This window comes from Cygnus olor, chromosome 2, assembly GCF_009769625.2.
Source record: "Cygnus olor isolate bCygOlo1 chromosome 2, bCygOlo1.pri.v2, whole genome shotgun sequence".
Lineage (NCBI taxonomy): Eukaryota > Metazoa > Chordata > Aves > Anseriformes > Anatidae > Cygnus > Cygnus olor.
Genome location: NC_049170.1, coordinates 38,177,817 through 38,203,049, shown reverse-complemented (window position 1 = coordinate 38,203,049; position 25,233 = coordinate 38,177,817). Strand labels below are relative to the sequence as shown.

The 25,233-nt window shown below is 36.7% G+C and overlaps 1 protein-coding gene across 4 annotated transcripts in view; it reads left to right on the top strand.

Moving 5' to 3' along the window:
- TBC1D5 (TBC1 domain family member 5) overlaps positions 1 to 25,233 on the top strand; it is a 320,152-nt gene that overhangs the window by 156,781 nt on the left and 138,138 nt on the right. For all 4 annotated transcript variants that reach the window (XM_040546783.1, XM_040546784.1, XM_040546786.1 and 1 more), the window contains 5 exons: positions 856 to 922; positions 16,248 to 16,356; positions 18,353 to 18,442; positions 18,538 to 18,609; positions 21,377 to 21,444. In XM_040546783.1, the coding sequence (XP_040402717.1) occupies positions 856 to 922; positions 16,248 to 16,356; positions 18,353 to 18,442; positions 18,538 to 18,609; positions 21,377 to 21,444 (406 nt within the window). The remainder of the gene's footprint in view (positions 1 to 855; positions 923 to 16,247; positions 16,357 to 18,352; positions 18,443 to 18,537; positions 18,610 to 21,376; positions 21,445 to 25,233) is intronic.

Sequence of the window (25,233 nt, the reverse complement as noted above, 5' to 3'; positions counted from 1 at the left end):
GGAAAAGCAATGTCTAAAGACTCAACTTGAATAAATTTTTAATATGCTGTTTACATCTGCTGTTCCCTCTTTTCCATGTTTCAGAAGGATTGATTTAAACAAAGCAGAGATTAGGGAGCCTCATTTAGGAAAAATTCTGAAAGAACTTGGTTTCAGTAAGCAGAACAGAGTCAATAAAGGTGTATGATGCTATCTATAAATGTATTAAGGCAATATACAAGGACATAGAAGAATCATTAAGCTACCTGACAAGATAGGCAAGAACAAATGGTATAAAACAGGACATGAATAAATTTACTTTGAAAAACAGAAGATTCCTTCTGGCTTTTAACAATCCTTCAATAGATGTAGTTATCATAGAGAGGAGGGACTCCTTGTTCTTGATTTCTCCCAGCTTCACTGTTCTACGTATGTTTTTATCCCACAGGATGTAAAACAAGATGTTTTACAGACATGTTATTTAGGTAGTTTCAGAGAAGCTTTGAACATGTGCTATGAAAGAAAAATCTGGTGTCATACAGTCAACTTAAATTTTTCGCAAAATAGACAAATTTACACATTCTTATGCTAGTTAAATTGTGTTTAATAAGATGAGAAGGGGCTCAGTGAAAACTTCTAGTAATATTAAATCTTAGATTTCCAGGATATTCAGGCTCCAAATTGAATGTGGTGGCTAGTTGTTTCTATTGCCAGCTGTATGAATTTGAAGATGCAGAATTGAGAATTTGCTAAGTAAGTTTTATCATAAACTAAAATTAACGTGCAGTAAAATCAGGTGCAATACTTATGATGCTGTATTATTTATTACCATGATTTGTCTTATAACAAGGGCATTTTCTTTTTATTTTGTATTAGGAGGATCAAATGAAAATGGAAGCACACACCACACGTCAGATTCTGCTGGAACATTTATTTCTTACAGGTTCGTAATTTTTGGTATATATTTTCCATTTTTAAAAAGTTTGAATGTAATAAATATCTATTTAAAACAAAAGAACAGGTCTGTATATTTCAAGGCTATTATACGATCTAAATTGCAACAGTCAATAGACTGAAGATGAAGGGTTTAATTAAGTAATGACCTGGAAAACTTGTTTTCTATATATATTTTTTTTTCAGAAAATTGTTCAGAACACTTAACTAATGAAAGTTTTGGCTGTCTGTAAGCCTAAATATATTTTTTTTGCTTAAGTATGCAGTAAAGTAGAATTTTTTACCTAAATTAATAGAAGTTAAGCTAAATGTTGAAATATTTAACTGATCGGGGTCACCTTTCTGATTTTCTCCAAAATAACTGGTTCTGTGGACCGCAAGGAACTCTATTTGTTAGTTATTGCAATTAAAACAAACAAAACCAGGATTTGTTAAATTTTGAGGTTTTTGGACAGTAAGTTAATATTTCAATTCTGTTGTTAGCAAATACCAGTAAAAGAAATATGGTGCTGTGGAACTTTTTGCAGCACTGTCATTAAACTTGAGTTTTGCGTGGGTAAATACCAGAGGATGTCTTGTTCTTTAAAGCACGGAAGGCTAATCATCAGATCTGTAGTTTCATCTTTCAGACAGCAAAATACTGCCTCTGCTGAAAAAGCTGAATCTGTGTCCCTGTGACTGGTAAATTAATAGTAAGGTTTGTGCTAACTAGAATTGCTTCATCTGATTTTGATGCTTAAGTATGGTAAAATAAAACAAGCCTACCATCAGATTATTTTGGATTCATTTAGTATGATGTATGGCATCTATTTCGTTCTTTCTTTGTACTCTGCTGTAGTCTGTACTTCAAAGCACTGCGGCCAGGCAGGCAGAAGGAACCTGCCTGTTTGACTTGTCCCGGTTGTGATTAGGTGGGGAGTATCTCCTGCTCTTGAGCCAACGAGCTCCATGAGGAGCCTTCGGGTGGTGAGTGGCTGGGAGGGGCACAAGTGGAGAACCTGTTGCAGGCTGGAGGCTTGAGAGATTGCTGAGGAGAGCAGAGAGCAAGCAGCTCGTTCTTAAGGATGTATATTGGGTATACATGGCAATGGTTTAGCAGCAGGGAGACTGCAGGAGTGAGAAGAGCTCGGAAGCTGCCCCATGTTACATAAAAGACAGTTTCAGCAGGCTCCAGAAGGGGCCTGCCTCTGGCCAGAGCAGGGCCCATGAGCATCACTCATTGCGCCTCTGGGAGAGCAGATAATGGAAAGGGAAAAACTGCTGCACAACAGCAGCTGGGAGAGGGGAGTGAGAAGCAGCCCTGCAGCCACCAAGGTCGGTGCAGCAGGAGGGCAGGAGGTGCTCCAGGCATGCAGCAGAAGTTCCCCTGCGGCCTGTGGAGAGGCCCCTGGTGGAGCAGGCTGTCCCCCTGCAGCCCATGGGTCCCACATGGAGCAGATCTCCATGCTGCAGCCCGTGGAGGAGCCCCTGGTTGCTGGTGGATGTGGCCTGGAGGAGGCTGCGGCCCATGGAGAGCCCCTGCAGGAGCAGGCCCAGGGCCAGAGCTGCAGTCTGTGGAGAGGAGCCCACGCAGGAGCAGGGGTCTGGGGGGAGCAGCCGCCCGTGGGGGACCCGTGCTGGAGCAGTTTGCTCCTGGGGGATGGACCCCATGGTATGGAGCCATGTGGGAGCAGTTCTTGAAGAGCTGCTGCCTGTGAGCAGCCCCCGCAGGATCAGTTCGGGAAGGACGGCATCCCATGGGAGGGACCCCACATGGAGCAGGGGCAGAGAGTGACCATGAAGGGGTGGCAGAGATGAAGCATTGGGGACTGACCACAGCCCCCATTCCCTTTTCCCCTGTGCTGCTCAGGGGGAGGACATAAAAGAGGGTGGATGGGCGGAAGGTGTTTTTAGTTCCTTTTTAGTTTCTCACTGCTCTAGTCTGATAGTGATAGGCAATAACTTATATTAATCTCCCTATGATGAGTCTGTTTTGCTGATGACAGTAACTGTTGAGTGATCTCCCTGTCCTTATTTCAACCCTTCAGCCCCTTTCTATCATATTTTCTCCCCTTTTTACTTTGAAGAGAGGGAGTGAGAGAGCAGTTGTGGTGGAGCTCAGCTGCCCAGCAGAGTAAAACCACCCAAGACTTTTCATAATGATCTAGAGGGAGCAACAAAGAGTTTGTTGCAATTCAAACACCCAGAGAAAGCTTCTGGTCTGAGAGCAAGATTGGAAAAGAAAAGTAATGCAGGGATGCAGTTGGCCAGGGTAGCCAAATACTTTCAATTTGCTGTGTTCCAGTAAATGTTTTGTTCTAATTTAAGTTCTGATGAAATCTAGTTTGGGTGATGCAAAACCCTTTGAGGGTAGTTAGGATGTTCACTTTAAGAATAATATGTTAGCAGATCCATTTCAGGTTCCTGGCTCAATTCTCTGTCACATTTGCATTTTCTAACTCCTGCAATACATAATTTTTAAAAAGGGCTCAAAAATACCACCCGGAATAATTGTCATGCTTTTCAGGTGAGAAGCCTATATATAGAGACCATGTGCTGGTTTTGGCTGGGAGAGAGATAATATTCTTCATTGCTCAAACAGTGCTGTGTGTTGTGGATTTGTGATGAAAACTGTGTTGATAACACACTAATGTTTTAGTTGTTGCTGAGCAGCGCTTACACAAAGCCAAGGACTTTTCTGCTTCTCACGCTGCCCTGCCAGCAAGGAAGCTGGAGGTGCCCAAGAAGTTGTGAGGGGACACAGCCAGCACAGCTGACCCAGGCTGACCCAAGTGATGTCCCATACCATATGTAAAAGATGTAAAAGATGGGGGAAAGGAGGAGGAGGCAGGGACATTCAGAGTTACAGCGTTTATCTTCCCAAGTAACTGTTACATGCGATTAAGCCCTACTTTCCTGGAAATGGCTGAACATCTGCCTGCCGATGGGAAGTAGGGAATGAATTCTGTATTTTGCCTTCCTTGCAGGCACAGCTTTTGCTTTACTTATTAAACTGCCTTTATTTCAACCCAAGTGTTTTCTCACTTTTACCTTTCCGATTCTTTCCCCCATCCCTCTGGGGTGGAGTGAGCGTGAGGCTGTGTGGCACTTAGCTGCCTACCAGAGTTAACCCACAGCAGTCCATGACACCGCCTCTAAAAAATAGGCAGGACAAAATTTAGCCAGATTAGCAAAAGGAAGGAGTTGAGAGCTCTTCTCTGCCACTAATTCCAGGACACTTATATCTAAAGGTTGTTAACTCAAGAGCCTCAGCTGTTGTACCTGCCAAAGTAAAATTTGAAGAAGAAGCCAGCTTCAGCTCTGGTTCTATGAGAGTTAGCTGTGGGGTTGGAGTCCTAACGCTGTCACCCTACCCCTTCTTCATTCATGCACTTGTGTTGGTGAGCCGGTCCCGAAGCACTGAACTAGCCCAGCTAGGGCAAGGTTTGTGCTGATTTGATTCATGGTGTCAGCCTGCTAAACGTTTGGATGAGTATCAGTGCCGGAGTAAGGCAAGCAACTGGAATATATGTGTAGGAGTAAAGGGGAGGACAAAGGATGGCACCGTTTACTTCAGTCAGACTGCACCACAGTGAATCCTCGGCCTTCAGTCTAGGCAGTCTGTGGTTTATTGATGGAGGCTGCACAGCCTGAGACAGTATCAGTGTAGAATTGTGTGGACTGATCAGGTATAAGACACCCAGACTCTAGATTGTGCTGCATCTCCTTTGCATTGTTTTGGTCAAATATCTAACAGGAAATGATTGCAGTGCTGGAAAATTTAATGCTTAGCACTGACCCATCAGTCTCAGGACTCAAAAGACTTATGCATATATGCATATGGGTATCATGCATATGTTTTGTCAACAGTTCTGGAATATTACCCTTTGTTACTACAAACTAATTAGAACGGTCTTTATAGTGTCCTAAACTTATTCCAGTGTGCCAAACCATCCTTAGTGCTCCAAAAGTAAGTGGAGGATAAAGTTGGCCTTTGTATCTGCATATTCCTTAGTCCAAAGTGCATATAATAAATATGACGTTGACTATGAATTCCACTGAAAAATAATCATATTCTGTCAGAGAGGATTACAGCTCAACTTAGAAAACTGAAGTTAATTAATATTCTAGAAGCAGTCCCATATACCACTGCCAGAGTATTATTGTTAAAATTAGAGGCAAGATGATAAAGCAAAATAGTACAGTATATATGTTTGTATGTGTGCGTATGTATATATATCTATATATACAAGAATCCTCTGGCTTTTAATAGTTGCCAAGCCAGCACTGTTATTACGTAGTATTTACAGTGTTTAAGGTGTGAAATGAATATTTTCTGCTCAGTGGCAAGTAATTGCCATCATATAATGAGACTGGCTGTAAATTTGCTGGTTGGGTTGAATAGTGTGTTGATAGTTACAGCTCTGGGCTGCGTGTTATGTAAAAATGAGCAGCTGATACCTTATGAAAGACTAAAAGGAGAATCTTAAACTACCTTGAAAAGTAACGATGATAAATATATGTTATTTCTTTAAAGACTCATTATGGATTTTTGTTTATTTTAGGATATTCTCAATGAATATTGTTTCAGTAAATTACTGATTTGATAAAACTGATGATAGTCTTGTTTATCCACTGTGCTTCAGTCTACTTTATTAAAGAGATTGGCTAGTGGTTTTTGCTCTAAAAGAGACAAAGACGTCATTGGATCATTGTAGATGTCATGCTTGCAGAAGGCTACCAGATGCAAAATTCAATGGGAAATTTTCACTGAAGCAAAAACTGCTTTATTTTTTTTCAGTAGTAGTATCTTTACAATTTGTTTGGGGGAAGAGGAAACTCCAAATGTATAAAAATATTTAAATGTGAATGTGTTTTGCAATAGCAAAATTTAAAATTTTAGCAATTGAAAAGGGCTCTTAAGAGCATGTTGTTTTTACCACAAAAACAAACAAACAACAACAGCAAAAACACATGGTGGTGGGAGGGGGTTGTTACTTGATTTGAACACTTTATTTCAAAATACAGGGTTCTACTAGGTTATACTGTTCATATAAGACTCCGTGTGTGCGTTTGTATTAATAAAGGATGCCTGGTTGTTACCCTTTGATATATTTATAGTGCCGCATAACTATTTGTGTGGTATGGGTTTTTTTGTTTGTTTGTGGTTATTTGTTTGTTGTTTTTTTAATATGATCCTGTCACGTTAGAGTTTGTAGATCTTGCTTGTATTGGTCACAGCACAGATGTAATGCTGCTTGTGTTCAGATAGTGAGCATTACTCTCTAGGTCATAAAGTTTGTAAGTAATGTAAATGAAAATCACATGTGACTGGCACATATATTTCTATATATTCTGCGAGTTTGAATGCATCCTGTCAGGTCAACCAGAGAATTTTCTGGTTGGTCTTGAGGCTCTTGTGGAAGTACGTGTGTACTTGAGAAGATGTTTTTTAATAAGATACTTTGGAAATTCTTCCCTAGAACCATGTTATCAAAATTTGAAGTTCACTATTAGAAGAATTTGAAAAAGTATTTGCACATTTAGTAACTCTCATCTTTAAAACATAAACTTGGGGAAAATATTTGAGCTCTACTGTGCTGTATTATTTTATTGCTACGGTTAAAGCCTTTTCTAGATGTGCAGATTAGCTAGACTTTGCCAAAAGGAAAAGAAAAATAGGTGTGGGTCTGTAGTTTCAGTATCTGCAATGCAGTGCCACTGGAAAGTAGAAATACTTTCTCTTGCCTTCCCAAGGGCAGCTGACCTTCTCCTCGCCAAAGAGGTGAACCCCTTGCCAGCACATATGACTACAGACTATTACATTAATCTGTTTAGCCTCAGTACCAGCTGCTTGCATGTTTTTAATTATCTTATTAGATGGTATAACAGTGACCTATGAAATAAAATGAAGGTGAGTATTTTTTAACTTTATTTTACAGGCTATTTTTCTAAATATATTTTAATGACCTAATTATGACTTTTAGGGAGAGCCATTGATGCAGACATTCAATTTGGCTGATAGAATCTAACATCCCAAGGACACTTATTTTCTTCCAAGGTGGATTCATACATTAATACTGCTTCTAATAAATATATAGCCTAAAAAAAGCTCACTTTTCATACTTGTGTTGTTAACTTTATGATTCAGAGACCCATGACCACTGTGCTGGATAATTTCTTAATACATCTCTGCACTTGTATATAGGTTTAATTTCTATGCTATATATCAAGATGAAGTTCTTTCCTATGTGGCTTAAACTCCATGTTTAAACATGTGATGATTGCTCAAAGTTGTGGGATATATAGGCAATATATATTCCTCATTCTGCTGATATTTAACATAGGCAGTGGATCTGGTGTAAGAAATACTTCGTTATTCCATTTTCTTCCCCTCACTTCTTACAGATTATGCTTACCAGATGTTTTCTTTCTTACTGCAAAAAGGCAATGTGGTCCTGCTGGCTGAGGCATGTTTCTTGTGTGCCAGCCAACAACTGCAGGACTGATACTGAGCATACAGAAGAAAGACTGCAAGGGGTGCAAGCTGTTCCTCCCTGTTTCTACTGCTTTCCAAAAGTGGGTAGTGAAACTAGTTTGATTCCTGTTTGACCTATGGCTTTTCTTAGCAGCCGAGTGAGAAATGGCTACATAGCCTCTGCCCTTATATGCAAAGATGTAGGCGACATATACCCCCACCTTGTGGAAAATTCTTGTCTTAATCTGTTAGGAAGCAACCCTTTTCCATTTACAGAAGCCTTTTTAGTCTTGTTCATACTCAGGTGGTGTTTCTTTATTGTTTTACACTTAAGCCACCCCTGTGCAAGTATAACCTATGTTTCCTAACTTTATCCAGTATGTGACCACATGTAATCAAGAGCTGTAAAGAACAAGCTTTTTTTCTGTTGGATTTTAAAATATTTTGAGATACAAAAATTGTAGAGTAAAAGACAAAGTAGTAAACTAGAACTGCGCTTCCATTCTATAAGGAGAATTCTCAGCACTTGCATCTTTCCTCTCTTTCTACAATGAAGTAGCAAAACTGGCATCCATGTTTTTGTCGTACGTAGAACTATTTTTTAGACAGCATCCTAGTTGATGCACTTTACTTGCAAAGAGGCCTTTTCGCTACAGGTCAGTTTTGTCTGAGAGCCTGTAAAACTCTCTCCTTGAAGTTTCTGATTCTTCTGAACAACTCATCCTCTGAATGTGCTTATAATCGTTTTCTGGATGTACTGGTCTGTGCCAGTACTCTCATCTCGTCCCATTTTGTGAGGAAATTAGCAATCCCATCTTGCAGATCTGTTATTTCCAGCAAGAGAAAGTGACTTTTTGCACTGATCACAGTCTTCCTCCAGAAGATTTTTTTTCTCCAAATCCAAGATCACGGTGGCACCTACTGAGAGCTTGGAAGATTTCCCTATTTCTCTGAATGTTTTCAAAATTACATTCTTTTCTTTTCCTGTTCAAGGACCATTGTATAACATTCCATCCCCGCCTTGTCAGACCTCTTTTATTGAATTCCTTCCTTCCACAGCTTGTCCAGTCTGCACTTCTTGACTGTTGTGCTAAGGAATTTGCCAAGGATGGCATAAGGCAAGGAAGAAATTATCACCAAGGAGCTCAATCCCTGTATGCGATATATATTTTCTAAGATCCAAACATTTCAGGAGATAAAAATTGTGGATTTTTTGAGCTTTTCCTATCAAAATTATGTTATTTTCTACAGAAGTAGAAACGTAATGCAGGCTTTCTTTCTGTTTGGACACAGTGAAAACCCTTGGAAAATACAGGAGAGCAAATTTTGCATTGCTTAACGTCTAAGATGCTCTCAACAGAGAAGCAGAAAGGAGGAATTGAGTACTAGCATCTCTTGTTGCCAAAATACTTCTTGGCATGTTGGTAGCAGAAAGGAAAGACTTAGCACGTGAGGAGAGGCTGTGAAAGGGAGAATGGTAGTTTCTTTCTAGCACCCATGGAGAGAATGTTAATGTTGCAGTTTATTCTTAATTTATTTTGTTGTACTTGAAAAATTGTCCTGTATACCACTGACACCATATTCAGCTGATCTGTCATTTTCCCTTGATAGTATTTTAAGTGTTTTTCATTATGGATTTCCTATATTTTTCCACTCTTGATAACATTTGAAGGATCATGGCAACAGGGAAAAGTGTCTGAGAACACTGAGTGTCTGGAGGAAAGCAAATGTCTCTCCTGTCTTCAAAAAGGTAGGAAGGAGGACTGAGGGTGGTGAGACTTACCTCAAACCCTGGGAAGGTGGTGGAGCAGTTAATCCTGGGAGCTCTTTCCAGGCACATAAAGAGCAAGAAATTCATCAGGAGTAGTCATAATAGATTCAGGAAGGGCAAGTCACAGTCACACCTGACCAAGTTTTTAGCCATCTACGTAGAAATGACTGGCTTGGTAGTCAAGAGGAGAGCAGTGGACTACAGTTTTAATCCAAAAAAGTGTGAAGACAAAAGCTGACAAAAATGATATCCAACTGAAATCAATCTAAAGAGCAAAGACGGTTTTAGTAAAAATACATGTTTTTTTAACAAAGGTAAGAAGAGCTAGTCAGTTCAACAGATTAAAGTTATATCATGAAATCACTCGTTTTCTTATGTCAGAGCATGCAAAATGGATGGACTTACAAAGTTAAGCCATAATTAACTACATTAACTGGACTTTTGTGTTTGTCACACTGCATATCATAAGATCCATGTTTTGAACTTGGGTGCATGTTATGTCAGTTCTAGTCCTGCTCTAGCTGGTCCATTGTGAGTAAACAGAAACATTCTGGCATTGTGTGGCATATTCCTGCAAAATGATCTCCACTTTCCCTGTTATATCCATTTTTTAGTTCATGATTTATAGAGCTATAGCTTTTATCTTCTTTTCTCCTTCTTAAAAATCCATGTGTGTTTGTATAAGAAGGCTGCATGCATGTGCATGCAAAATTCACAGAGGTGTGGTTAGCTGTAGGTCAAAGTTAGCAAAAGGGAGAAGTAGCAAATTAACACTGGAAATACCAGTTAGAATGAAGCAGCACAGAAAGTCTCTCTGCAGCCTGCATCATGATTAGAAAGATGGAGGGAATTAGCAGTTAAATGATTAAAAGTTGATAGGGTGACTCACCCTCCACTGTGTTTGTAACTTTCCCTTTGCTGTAGAGGAAGGTTAGCCACCTTGTTTAAACTATGTGCCTGGTATTTAGACGACAGCCTTTGGGCGAGATGATGAGGTATGCCATGCCCAGATCAGGAGAAAGAACTCTACGCAGGAGACCTAGAAAGTAAAAAATGTCCTACTTGGGGTATGCAAAGGATTTCAAAGTCGTTGGGTTGGGGGGTGTTAAACTAGAAGGCCTTGAATCTGCAACTGGCGAATCAGTTACAATACAACTTAGAAATGTAATAATAAAATGAATGTAGCAAAGTTTCCACCATTGACCATGATGTCTAAATTCCGTTTTGTCGTTCTGTAAATGTGTGCAGAAAGCAATGAGTAGAGGCGAACAAGCTGATAACATTCAGACTTCCAGCTGGCTGTAACAAGAGTTCTTAGCAGATGCTCCTACAAAAGCAAAACAATGCCAGGGTTAGAAGCGAAGTGTTGTCCTCGTTCAAGACTTGGCTCCCTGGCAGAGAAGGATCAAGATGAAGTGGGCAGTTTTGAGTGCAGAGAAAGGTATCTCATGATTTTGTGCCTGGCCCAGTGCTGTTTACAAGAGGTGCTGGTAGGGTCTCTCTGGCCGTATAGCCTTGTGCGCTTCCAGGGACTGCACTGCACACACTCTGGTAGCTTCAATAACCTTACCTTTTTTTTTTTTTTTTTTTTTTTTTTTTCTGGAGTTTTTCTGTTTCAGAAAGTGATTTTACCTTTCTTCATGCAAACATTTTTAACTGTATGTCAGCCAAAATTAGATGAAACCTGAACGGTTTAGAAAATCTGGCCTTTGAATTTTGAGCCTCCCAGCAGTACAGCCATGCATATTCACACATATATGGCTGTTAACTCTGCCTTATATCCTGAGGCAGGAGTTTGAGAAACAGAAAAAATACATATATTTTCCAAGGAGAGTGATAAGCCTTCACATGAAGGCTGTCAAGTGGATTTTCAGGGTATCAAATATAAATTTGTGTATTTCAGAAATGTTTATGTTTTAGAAACTTTCTGCTTATTACTTGATACTACCTTTCAATTGCATTTTTTCATGTTATTGTAGAATAAACTGTGTTTTCATTACACTCCTGGCTGTTGCTTCACTTTTTTCTCAAATGTTCATTTTATGGCCTAATAAATAATACAAACTATGCATGTTTCTTCGATACAGGCAGCATGCTTGAACAGAACTATTGCCTCTATTTGAATGTAGATACCACATTCACTTACTGATGTTCCTATCAATAAAGACCTCTTACTGTAAAACATATGACACCATAATTAGAGAACTTGTCTTCTTTCTGACAGCCTGTTCACCCCCTTGCTTCACTGGGTACCTCTGGGGAAGCTGAGTTTGGGTCTCAACATTTAAAAAAGCACATTCAGAAGATTAACGAAAAATGGTATAAAATAGTGAAATTGGCTTTTCTTGGAGCATACACAATTTTGCTTTAGATGATTTTGCCAATACCACCAGCCCTGCTTAAGAATTTTCTTTGGAGGTTTGTGAGACCATCCATTTTATCCTTCGGTATTAACCTAGAGGGTGGAATAAGCTTGAGATTTAGATTGCAACCTTGAATATGAATGCAAATATTCACACTTTTCTCTAGTATTACAGTATTTTTTCATGAACTGAGAAATATTCCTTGTTATCTAAATGTTGTAAATACTCAACTGGTCTTGTTTTATCATGGACATGAAAAAGGGATTTCAAAAGTTGGCATAAAATATTTCATAAATGCATGAGACAAAATAACTATATACACTGTCTAATGACCTGTTAGGTAATGGTTTCTTCATTACCTGTGGTTTCAAATGGAAGTGATCGTGGATAGTAACATTTAGCTAGTTGGTCCTAGCCCTTGTAGTCCCAGAACATAATCTTTATATTTTTTCAGTGACATAGATTTTAGTTTGATGTGTCTGTTCTTCATTTGCATCTTTACATTTTGATGGGTTTTAGTATCTTCCCCAGAGCTTTATGTTGTTTAGAACATCATAGTACAAAAATATTTCATATACTAGCTTTAAACATTGGAAGAATCTGCATTTGTATACATCAGCAGCTTTATCCCATAAATCAGTAAATACAGAATTTAACTGGTGTTGATTAACAGAATATCTGTGCTATACCACTCTTCCTCTTTTGTCTTTCTTCATCTTCTGAACAGAGTATTTATTTTGTAATGAGGTTAGGTGGGCTAAGGTTGTATTCTGCATATCTATGATTGATGTATAGGTTCTACCATTTAATCTACAGAATAAAACTTAGCAGCAAACCTAAAGCCTGATGTTCCACTGTAGCCTATCAGTGGAAGCATGTCTTTTGTTACCTCTACCCTAAAACGCACAGCTCAGTGTCAACTCAGTAAAACTCTAGGAATTATTATTCCAGAATTAATTTTCTAGGCTTCTTGTTGCCTTACTGGTGTCATTCTTAGACACTTCATAGTTGGTTGTTCCTCCATAGCTGTAAAATAATGTAATTCCTTTGTTTTTTAATAAGATGCTAGACATCAGGGATTTAAATAAATTTGATACCTTTTCAAAAATGGTACTTAAGCACATATGAGATTTTATGTGGTGTTTCTAGTGTAAAGCCCTGCCACTCTGCTCCCTTCCTTACAGTGTGTAGTCAGAGTGGTGCTTCTCTTCCAAGAGATGTTCTAATGTTTATAATTGTCTTAGCAGGTATTGTAGCCCCAAAACATATCATGTTGGAAAGAAAGAAAAAGAATAAATGTATATAGTTTTCTAGGAGTTCAACCTCATTTCTTATATGCAACAAAGTATGTGTGTTCGAGCAGACTATAAATATAATATAAAACTCTTCTGCAGATAGTTTCAGACTCTAGTGCTTCTGGTAGAAATGCATGTTTCAAGATGGAAGGGAACAGCTGAGAACTAAGAACAAACCTTGCAGAACAAATCTGCAATCTTCATCCCTTCCATTGTTTTGCTTGCTTTTTCATACGTATTGAGCACTTTTCTCACTTCTAAGTAATGCAACTGTCTAAATAAATATTTTACATTGGACCTTCACTGCATAGATACAGCACATGAAATGAAGTTTCTTAAAGAAACATTAATCTAATTACTTTTTTCTCCCGTAGTTCTTGCGTTATTAAAACTTTGCAATATATGTACCATAGCAAATTAGACTGTATACTTAAATAAGAATATAAAATATAAAAATGTATACAAAGTAACCAGAAAGCTTTAACTTTTTCATTTGTCTTTATTTTAATTGTTCAACGTAAAGGTGGTATTATAATACATGATTATGCATTTAATTATCTAGTTTGATTAAAAACAACTGCATGTCCTTATTCATAGTTTAAGTGGTTCCAATTGGCTTTGAAGTCTTTCACTTCAGTGAAGCAAATGAGATATGGTAGACTTGAGTTCCAATCTTTATTGCTCGTTTCACTTTGACCAATGAGTTTTCTACAAGCCTGGGTTAACAAGGCTTATAGATATTAGTTTACAGAGTAGTGCCATATCCTTTCTAAAATTATCCTTTTAGAATTGAAAGCTTGTTGATACTGCTTAGCGTTGCCATTATTGAAGCAGTCTCTAAAATTATGAGGCTTAATTTATTAGCCTTAATTCAAAATCTTTGAGAAGTGAATTAATACATGCTGTTCAGAAAGGATTTTAGATATCATTTAGCTCTCCTAAAACAGAAGCAGATTCCAATTTCAGTTTACACAGAAGTCTTTTTTCAGTTGCTTATAACTTTTCTTTTTAGTTATCCCAGCAGCCAAGGAGGGAAGCGGAGGAGATATGATCTTGCCAAATTTCTTTTGGCTGTTTTAAGTGTAATTTTGTTCAAAACGTGTTTGGAATTGCATTACAAGTGTTTTTTAAAAAGCATAGTATCTGCACTAATACAATTTAAGAAGTGTTGAAATTACTTTTTTACTGTGTAGCAGTCACTCCCAGCATCTGGTGAAAAAAATAACCTTGAGTGTTTTTTTTTCTTCTCTGTTCTTTCTGTTTACAGTTTGCACTGTTTTAAACCTTTTACTAACTCAGCTGACATGCCGGTATTTTGAAAGACGTTGTGAGGATGTGATCCACTGTCAGAACAATGTGAATAGCTTTAGAATCTGACCTGTTTTGTGCATAGGGGAATGTGTCACTCTCGAAGCACAGCTACCTTAGGGAGGCAGCTTGGCAGTAGTTATAATGGCCAATGATGCTACAAAATTTACAATGGCAAATGAAGAATATTATACATGGTAGAAACAGGAGGGTTATTTAGATAGGCATAATATACTATAGTTACTGAAGTATAAATGACTGTGAAAGAAAGGGCCAGATTTTTCTCAAGCTGTGTCTGCTATATACCATACGTTGTATTTAAAGGAGACAGAACTGTGGTAAACAGTCATCGGCAGCTCACTGCAGAAGGTTGGGATGTATACGAGATATGGAGCTAGTGAAATGACTGCTTAGTCTTTCTGATCTACAGAATAGGGGACATGGCAGCAAGGAAGGAGGTTGTCCCACACCATTGTAGTTACTTTCTGCTGTTTAGGTCACTTGAGATTACTGGTAGGTAGCAGAAGCTGAAAGCAGCCTTAGCCCCTGCAAACTAACACTGCTTTAGTCATCTTTGTTGTTAGCCGGAGTACATTCACTTTTAAGTGAATTAACAATAATTAATAATCGAGGTCCAGAAGTAAACACCCACTTTTTAGAAAATGGTCCTAGATGAAAGGTGATGATGCATTAGCAAGCACAACACTTCTAGTCCTGGCACGGATGGTGAGTTCGCCCCTGTCTCATGGGAATAGGACCCTAATCTCCTGGTTCACCAAGTCCCTTCCTCAGCTACTCCTAGCAACTGAGTCTTATAATTCTTTTCTGAAACTGAACAAGTTCCATCTAAAACAAAGTTTAAAAAAAGTCACTCTCACAAATCAGCTTTAAAGGCTGAAAACTATCTAAATTTAGCTTGCCTATATTTAGGGCAGTTTTTAAAAGTGAAGTTTGTTAGTATTTAGTATAACCTATTCTGTGACTTGTTGGCGAGGAAAGTCTGGTGAGATCTTACCCTGGAGTCATAATAGCAGTTTCCCCCTTTCTGGTTTCATTTGGTCTCCCAGGGAGAAGTAATAGTCTCTCATGTGACAGTTGGAGAAGGAGATGTTCACCTTAAGGACATGCAGTGAAAATAAATCAGAAACGCATTTCCTTGCACATGGCCCAGCTCTTTACATTGCAGTTACCATCCAGATTTGAGTGGTTGCAGAAAGTCTGTAAGCAAGTCTTGGGCTAGTAAGACCATCAAATGGTTTATGCTGTTCTTGAGCTTCTTTTCAGTAGAAGGTGCGGGAAGTATAGATTTAATTCTTTTATTCAGACTCAGTAGATGGTTTGGGACAATTAATTTCCAATTGTTTCCCAGTAGAGCAGATTTACTTGTATATTAATGAGGCACAGGTGTTAGGCCCCTGGTGCCTGCATGCCTGGGAGGCATATTTAGGTTGTTTATCTAGTCAGCCATAGGTACTGCAAGGTACTCAAGCTTGCCTTTAACAGTTTATACAGTGAAGCTTTTTAATTTTTTGATGTTTTTTTAAATTTGCTAGCACCTGTTAAAATTTTAAAACTGATCATGTAGAAAGAAGTAGGAGTGATTTCAATAGTAAATAGCACTAAATGTTAAAGAAAGTCATCTTCTATTATGCTTAACTGCCCGGCTTGACATTAAGAAGAAAAGAAGGTTCATTTAAGCAAATATGTCATGTGAGGAACTAATACAGTCAACAGTATACTTTTCTGTCGCATATTTTTGGAATAGGTACTTCTTTGTCTACAGCTGAAACATGAATGTGCTTATATTAATATTCATTTTTCTTGTTTATTCACTGAACTGCAGTACCAACATTTTAGAGGAAATGGAATAGCCTCCATAGACATTATGAATTTCAGTAGCTGGCATAATTATAGCGATCTACATATTCATTAAATCCAAAGAAGAAATGTGTCCAAAAAGACAGCCATGCGTTTAGAAATGGTACACAACTAAATATATAGATTTTTAAAAAGTTGCTTCCCTCTGCTTATCCAAAATTGTGTAGTGTCATATAGTCCTTAAATCAGCTAAGGTTTTTTTTGTGTGTGTAAATGTTCATTCCTTTTGTTTTTGCATGCAGTAAAGAATGGGAAGAACTATTTGTAAACAACAATTACTTGGCAACTATACGGCTGAAGGGGATTAATGGGCAGCTGAGAAGCAGCAGGTTCCGTAGTGTTTGCTGGAAGGTAAGAAGAGAAGATATTTATTTACAGTTTGTGGTTGCAATATATCAACACATTACCTGATGCGCTGGAAGATTATTGATGCAAAGAATCATGAATTTTCCGACAGACTTCATCCCAATGTTTTCCTCCTCATTTTTATAATTCATAGGATATTTGCTAATCATATTGACTTGCCTTAAAGCTGAATTGCGGGTGATAGCAAAAGATTCCTTGGAAAGACTATCTTTGTGTTGGGTGGTATGTTTAGAATTGAGTGCTACACAGCCATCTCTCCTGTCAGTGCCTGTATATTGAAACCATGCACTGGAAATAAAAAGGAGGTTTGTCTGAGAATTTATGGTTTGTGGAACTTGGAACTCTTTTAAAATCATGATGCCTCTCTTAGCAGCTTTTTGCAGAGAAATGAGAAAACGAATACAAATCTCTGTTGTAATCATGGAATCATAGAGGTTGGAAAAGACTTCCAAGATCATCTGGTCCAACCATCCCCCTACTACCAACGTCACCCACTAAACCACGTCCCTAAGCACCACATCCAACCTTTCCTTGAACACCCCCAGGGATGGTGACTCCACCACCTCCTTGGGCAACCTGTTCCAGTGCCTGACCAAATGACTGGATAGAGAAGGAAGCCAGGCCTTCCAATCTTAAACCACAAAGAGGTCCTTAGATCTCTTAATTTTGTAATAGTTGCAGGGGATGGAAGAGAGAAAGAAAGCAAAGTAATATTGAGATGCTATATAAAGTCCAGAAGAGCTTTGTTGCACTGGTGTCAGGTGTTCAGTTCTTCACTAGCTTTTTCCCTGGTAGACTTCCTCTATGGTAACACTAGTAATTTAAATTACCTCTCTTGGAATATCTCAAGCTTGACTTTGGCACAAAGGCCTGTGAAAAGAAAATCAAAATACGCTTTGTATATGAAAGAAACAAATTTCAAAAGCTAGATATATGTAGCATTGAAGAAATTTAAAGATAATGAAAATATTTTTTTCAGGAGATGAGGTTAATACTTGCCACAAGCATTTTTTTTATTATTCTTTACGCTCTTATGCCTCTGAATTGAGAAGCCTTAACTCAAAAACCTGAACTAACAGAAGCATCAAGTCCCTCACTGTCCACTGATTAAATCAAGGAACAGTTTTATTCTAGAAACACGGCTGGTTTTATTTGCACATCCTGATACAGCTTAGGGGCTCTGTTTTAGATTGCCTTTTTAAAAATATTATCAATGTTTACATTAAGTTCTGAAATAATAAGTATTTTTAGTAATTTGAGAATGCGTTTTGTTTGTCAGTATTTGCTGATTCATAACACATACATACATAAAATCATATTTAAAAAGGAAGAAAATATTCTTTTTTTTCCTTATTTTATTTGCAATTAAAGAGCATTTTCCAATAGATGTTTCTTTCTAGCCTTATTTAAAGAGAAATGTGAAAGAACTGAGATGTAGATCTTCTCAAGGACTTTTTGCACAATTAAATCTTAACTTTCTCACAGAATTCTAGAACATCTTTCTTTTGTACATATTAAGATTTTCCCTTTCCACAGTTCTTAGGTAGAATGTATCTCTGAGTGGCTAGTTTCTGCTCAGCATTCATGTTTGGTTTTAGGCATGTTGAATCAGCTGGTCAGTGTTATGTAAATAGCTCCAAGTTTTGTTTATTTATTTTAATTTCTTCTTTGCATTTTGTTTCTGCCTTGGAAGTTTTTGCCAACTTTACTGGAGTTGTGACAGTTTACAAAGCTTGAGTTTGTGGTTACAATAGTATGTAATACTTTGTGTTGTACCATAGAACTCTATTTTCTAGCTTCTTTTTTATTGACTGGAATGTCTTAAAGCCAGGACTATTAGTATAGGTCTTTTTTTCCTGCTCCTTATGTATGGAATACTTTCTCCACCTTTCTGAGATGGCTTATGCTGTCTGGTAGGATTTATATGAAAAGGTATATCAAATTGATTAAACTTAATGGTTTTACTTTGTTTTGTTCGTAGTTATTTCTGGAGGTTCTACCCCAAGACAGAAGTCAGTGGATCAAAAACACTTCAGAGTTAAGAACTTCGTATAATAAAATCAAAGAAATTGTAAGTTGGTATAAATAGGATCTCTACTCTCAGGGCTTGACATAGGTACTAATGCTTAATGGAAGAGGATTTGAGTTTTTTCTGTTTTTACCCAGCACATTACAAACCCTCGGAAAGCAGGACAGCAAGATCTGATAATCAACAATCCACTCTCTCAGGACGAGGGGGTAAGTTGACCCTTAGTTATATGTTGAGATGTGCTACAAAATTGTCATCATCATCATCCTGACATGAGTTCATGCTGAGGAAGGCAAAATGGCAGGTGCTAAAATCTCACTCCTGAATTTCCAAACTGGCTTGAGGTAATGATTGGTTCACAGGTTCTGTTGAACAGCCAGAAATGTTCATTTCCAGGTTAATATTCTGATCATTCCGTGCTTATTGCAGAGAAGGCTGTGATGACCAAGGAAGTAATCAGTGCTGGACGATAGTTCCAGTTTCACAGAATATCCTTTCTTTGACTGATATGCTTTCTCATTGCTGTGTGTTTTCGTTTTATACACAGAATGTCTCTATAGTCAAAGTTTAAACATCCAATACGAACGGGAATACTGTTAACAGCAAATACTGAAGAACCCTGCTATGGAGTACTGTTTAGCCTAGAAAGTTTTCCTCTAGCAAAAATAAAATCATTGTCTGTCTGTGTAGTATATCTTGAGGTAATACGTAAAGTGCCAGGCTGCAAAATAGGCAATTCTTCCAAGGTTTTTAATTCTTTTTTTGTTTCTTTTAGCTCTACAGTTTCTTTTCTATTCAAAAAGCAGACAGCTGCAAAATGACAGATCCAAATTTTAAAGAAATAGTGAAAATGTGGTAAAAGTATTTGGCCTGACTGTCTTTTAGTGCAAAGCATCCAGCTCTTGCTGAAGTTAATAGGACCTCATACTAGCTTGGTATTTTCATAGTCATGACACTTTGATGAATGTCTAGGTATAGGTGTGGGAGCTTAGTTTTAGGCAACTGTTTTTTTTACACTGTTTTTGTGCTCCATTTTATTATATATGAAAAAGTATTTAGTATGTTAAGTTTTTTAGTATGTTTAAGCTTTTCTGCTTCTTATTATTTTGTTAACTTTTAATCATTTTTGAAAGTTTCTTTTTACCAAATTTTCAAAATAATTAATACCATGAAAATAGGTTTAGTGGTGGGGTTTTTTGTTTTGTTTTTTTTGGGGGAAGAGTGGAAATGGTGGCTGTATTTATGAGATTTGTACCTAGAAAGACTTTCACAGATATTTGATGGAATGATACTACTCGTGTTTCCGTTTTGTTCATAAAGGGAGGCCCATATTTTGTTTGTATTTAGTGCAGTACTCTGCTTCATATTTAATGCAGAAGGAGAGATGTTTGAATAGGCTTGCTTGTTGAAGTATGGAAGTATTGATCATAGGCTCATTTCTGGTTCTGCAGATGATATGACTGTGCATGCCATCGAACCATTCTTGCATCCAGCTGTACAGAAAGCTGTGTCACTCACAAAAGATTTAAAGTGTTCCTGCTGTAGTCTGTGATTGTACACAGTGACATAATCTTTTTTTCCACTTTTGATATCTTTAGGAGATGGAAGATAAAGGTTAACGTATAAGGGGTTTGATCTATAAAATAAAGCCACAGACCAAGTCAAGCATAAGCATGAAAAGCAAAATGCTTTTTAACTCTGCAATGACATAATGTTTTAGCCTTTAGTGTCCTGGGTTTTGCTTCCTTTCTAGCAATGAAATTGTTTCCTTCATACTTCACTTCGATTGACCGTTGGGGTAGGGGGAATGGGGCAAAGTTTCAAAAAGTGATCTAGCTGCATGAAAAAAGCTACAAGTAAGTTAAAAAGATTTTAAGTTTATATAAGACATTGTCAAGGGTATAAATACTTTTTTTTTTCCTTCCTTTTTCCTTTCCTTCCTTCTGCTAGCTAACATTGATATACTTTCTATTTTCTTTTTGTGGAGCATAAAACACCAAGGCAATCAACTGTTTATAGGAGAGCAAGAAATTCTGGAAGTGTTGTAGCCACTCTCTTTGTAAAGTATTTCATTCAGTGGTGCTGCTTCTGCTACTATCTGAAAACTAACCTAAATGAAAAGACTGCTATAGATTTTGTTTCTTCTGTATTTTGATCAGTATGGCCATGCTACCATTCCTTTACAATAAAGAGTAAGTTTTACTTTACAATACTTTACAACATTTGCTGACTTCTTCCAGGTTAGCTTTTGCGAAATATTGCTAAGCAAGACATGGAAACCAAAGAAAGAGAATGGCAACGATCTTAAGCACAGATATAGAAGAAGCTAAACCTGCTTCAAACTGTTATTTTATTTTTTTTATGTTGACAATGAGCTTTAAATACTCTTTTTGTCTGTATAAAAGCCTTTTTAGAATGCCCAGTCTTGCTCTGCACTGTGTATTTGTATAGTTAGAATGATGTCATTTTCATGATACATATTCAATCATCATACATTCCTTATTTGATTTTGCCTCCACTAAGACAAACTAACTTGCTTGCAAACCATTTCTTAGTATGGAAATTATGGCAACCTGTAATTGGAGTCCATACACTTACAGGAGAAATGTCATACTGTACTGTGATCTAGACTTTTTTAGTTGAGTTGGTTCTTGTGAGTTTGAATTTACTCCTCTTTACTAAATATTCTTTATAGATCCCTTCATTTGCACACCAGCAGCCATCCACTGAATGAATGCAGTAAGCATAGAACTAAGATCCAGGAACTTAAATTTTTACATCTCTGATCTAAACTGACATTCTAGGATACTTCAGGCTAATCAACAACATTCTTTTTCACCCATAAAATGTTGGTGTTCCTATCCAGGAATGGTAAGGATTAATTAGTTAATATTTGTACAGTACTTTGCTGATGCAGCGCATAAGCCTTACGTATTAGAATTCTGTGTTACATACAATTATTTTTCTGTATTTCAGAGTCTTTGGAATAAATTTTTCCAGGATAAAGAGCTTCGAGCAATGATTGAACAAGATGTGACAAGAACGTATGTAGATCTTTAAAGAAATTTTTATATATAAATTTAGATTCTGCATTTTTATGTGATATACATTATATAGCATTTTCTTGAGTTAGGTTAGCGTAAATGTCAGTACTGTTGAACATGAATGTGAAGAAACATGCATTAAATGTATAAAAATATGGCTTTCTTGGAGTGTTGAGTGAGAAAATTGAGTTAAACATTAAACCCTGGAGATTTATTGGTATCACTGAAGAAAAGCTCTTCTAAATTAAGATATTAGGAAATGTATTACTACATGAAATTTAAAACAGAGTTTTCCGTATAAACCAAAGAGCAGGTAAGAAAAACTGAAAGGTCTTTTAACTAAATTATGATCATAATAAAACATTGAACAGATGATTTTCTGTAATTCTTAACACTTATTCAATCAATAATAAAAAAAACAATACGTAATTAGTAAGGGAAACGTCATTCATCTAGAGAAGTTAAGCATTTCTATATTTATCAGTTTTCTAGTGTTACTTGTCACGTATGCCTTTTAAAATTTGTCCTAATATTACTGTGACTGTCTTTTCATCTTCCTGGCCCTTAGGTCATTCCTGTTTAGAAACTTGTTTCAGATAGAACACTCAATTCCTGAAAACATTTCTTTTTAGAGTTGAAGCATTGACTGCTGTGTAAATCTAGTTAAATTCAGTTATGTTTTGCTACCATGTGAAATTTTACTTTATTGCAAATATTTTTTCTTGCAACTTGAAAAAAGTGGTGATAGTCATAGATTTTACAAATCCCAATCTTACTCATTTTCATTTACAGAAACAAAGTCATACAGAGAATATAATTACTCTCTGGTTTTGCAGTATTTTATATGTCCATCCCTAGACCCATTCTTGAATGCGTTTTTGCCATGAGATGTATAATTAAAATCAGAGTATATTTTCATGTGCATTCTCACAGATGGTATTTTTTTGTTTGTTAAAGAGAACAGTTCAGGATGTTCTAAGATTAAAATATATATGTATCTAAACTATAATTGGAGAATGAAAAGTTGTGTAGAGGTTAAGTTTGATGTAAGTCTGTTATTTAAAAAAACACATATACAAAGTCCAGACTCTCTCTCTGGCAAATGGCAGTGTGAGTGATGTTCAGTAATGTCAGTAATAGAGACTAAAGAATTAAAATATTCTTTCTTTATTAAAAAAAAAAAAGTCTACTTGAAACAATAGCAGAAAACATCATCAATATCAAAATAAGTCAAACAGTGGAGAAGCAAAATTATCAGTATTAATTTATTTCACAGACTATATAAATGTATATGTATACACTATATATATATTCATATACTAATCATAAAATCATAATCATATTATATGCACTATGTATGCATATATATACATGTGTGTTTGTAAACTAGCAGTAGTGTAAGAAGCAATAAGTTCTACATTCCTTGGCTTTGTAATATAAGTAACTTGTATTCAACATTGTTTTTTCATCTTCATTCTTTGAATAAATTCCTGAAGTTACAATATAAAGATTTGTCAATAACTTACAGTGCTGTTTATTAAAATTTAAAATGCTTGAGTATTATATTCAATTATCATCATCATCTTCTAGCTTCTGTTTCTTATTTAAAGAATATTTTTTCATTCTTTGTCACCAAGTTCAGTACTCCATCATCCAACATCTTTAACTAAACAGTGCTCAGCAACGTGATGCTAACTGCACACAGTGTATCAAACCACAGAGTCCCATCTAGCAAAGCAGTAAAGAATTTGTAATGTTTTTATTAGAATTTACTGAAGTCTAGTGATAATAGACTGGAAAAGTGGGTAGAAATATGCTTTTTACATTGGTAGTGTTTTAAATGTTTTTTCTAGTGGGAAGTGTCCCTTCGCATGGCAGGAGGGTTGGAACAAAATGATCTTTAAGGTCCCTTCCAACCCAAACCATTCTGTGATTCTATAAAATGTCAAAATTCTATTAACTAAGGGGAACTGTGAGGAAGTTTGTTCATGTGTATGTGTTCATTTTGTGAATTGTTACCTCATCCAATATTAGATTTCACAATATAAACGCTCACAACTGGGCTAATAATCATCCTTTAGAGTCTGTATACCTGAAGAATCCTAGGACACAATCTCTTCCTAAAGTAAATGTCTAGTATAGATCAGATTAGTCACATGGCAAAGAAGTATGGGGATTTTTTCAATATTTATAAAAGGATTCTAGCTCACCTTTACCTAAATAAACTTCAGTCACCTGAAATTAGGTGATAATAAGCCAACCCATTAAGTATAAATATATATTTTGGCTGTTGCATACTAAGAACTTCCAATATTTACAAGCAAAGCAGGGAAGGCTTTTGTTACATTAATCCTAACTCATTAGTGATCAACATTTCTAATTAATGACCTGCCTCATTTTTTACTGGCTGATAGTTGAGAGAACTAGATTTTCCTTCCAATTTTTAGAAACATATTCTTTTGAGATGGAACCAAATGCCATCTCTCTTTCTGTCAAATGAGAAACTTCTCAAAAATTAGGGTAGGAATGTGGGGGTAAGGGAGACTTATTATAATGAAAGTAAAAGCCTTTAAATACAGATAGCAGTACCAACCAAGCTATGATTATAATACTGCATTCTATTATTCTACTGAGAAAGGAACTTGTGTATGAACTAACACCATATAACTCATAATAGTCTTAAGAATGCAATGATTAATTACTGTCATTCAAAAATTGTACCAGAGAACAATGCTGATTTGTTTCATGATGATTAAAAAGGTAAGGGATAAAGAAGAATTTAAAAAATATATTTGCTGGAATGGAAATCAGCAGATTCACGGATGCAAAAACATCTAGCTACCAGTCAAATCAAAATACAAGTTTACTTGCTGGCACCACCTCTTACGTTTAGGTTTGTAAATAGCCAGAATTGATTACCCTCCCTCTCTCAGTATTTTAAGAAAACAGAACAGTTTAGGGGTCATTTCCAGCAGTCTAAGCGGGTTATTTTTTTCTTTTGTAGAAATGTTTTTATATATGTCTACTTAGTTTCTGCTTTGGGATTAACAATCACAATTTAGGACAATGGAAACAGTATGAAGATGAATAGTGGTGGGTGTTGCTTTTTCACACTCTGCATTTCCCAGTAACAAAAACAAACAAAAAATAAAAAATAAAAATAGTGCAGAATGCATTTAGCAGCTAAATCCTTCCTGGTATGGAAGATAGGGGAAGAAACAGTCATCCACCAGGTAAGAATTGAACACACAAAATCTAGTTTCCCTGTAAGAGGAGGGAACTGCTGGAAGAGCTACCTTTATACACCATCTCATTCCTTTTCAAGAAAAAGTGAGCAACAGTGTTTGTCTTTATTCTTTACCAAATCTTTGCAATCTCAAGACCATCTTTTTCCAGTTTTCCTGGTTTAGTAGCTTTCCCCATACTTGCTGCTAAAGGGCAGAAGATGGAATCTGTTAATGAAAAAGAAGATGGTAGCTCTGCAGCTGTTGTTGTGAGCCTCTTTTCTGTTTGCTACCAAATTTGTTTTAGAAAGTATTTGTACATCCTTTTATTTAGTTGGCTGCCTAAGTTTCTTGTCACTTGTATAGGGGTTCTTAAGTGGGCTAAACAAGTGTTTTAAAAAATGATAACCAACTCAAGCTGATCTTCACTTTCAGAAAGTAAGGCCTTGAATGCACCTTTGTTTAATTGAAGCCGTTATGGTAAAATTTCCATTCCCTTATAAAGTCTTTCTCAAAGATGTAATTAAATGTAATATTCTAATATTCGTGAGCAGTATTCTTGTCT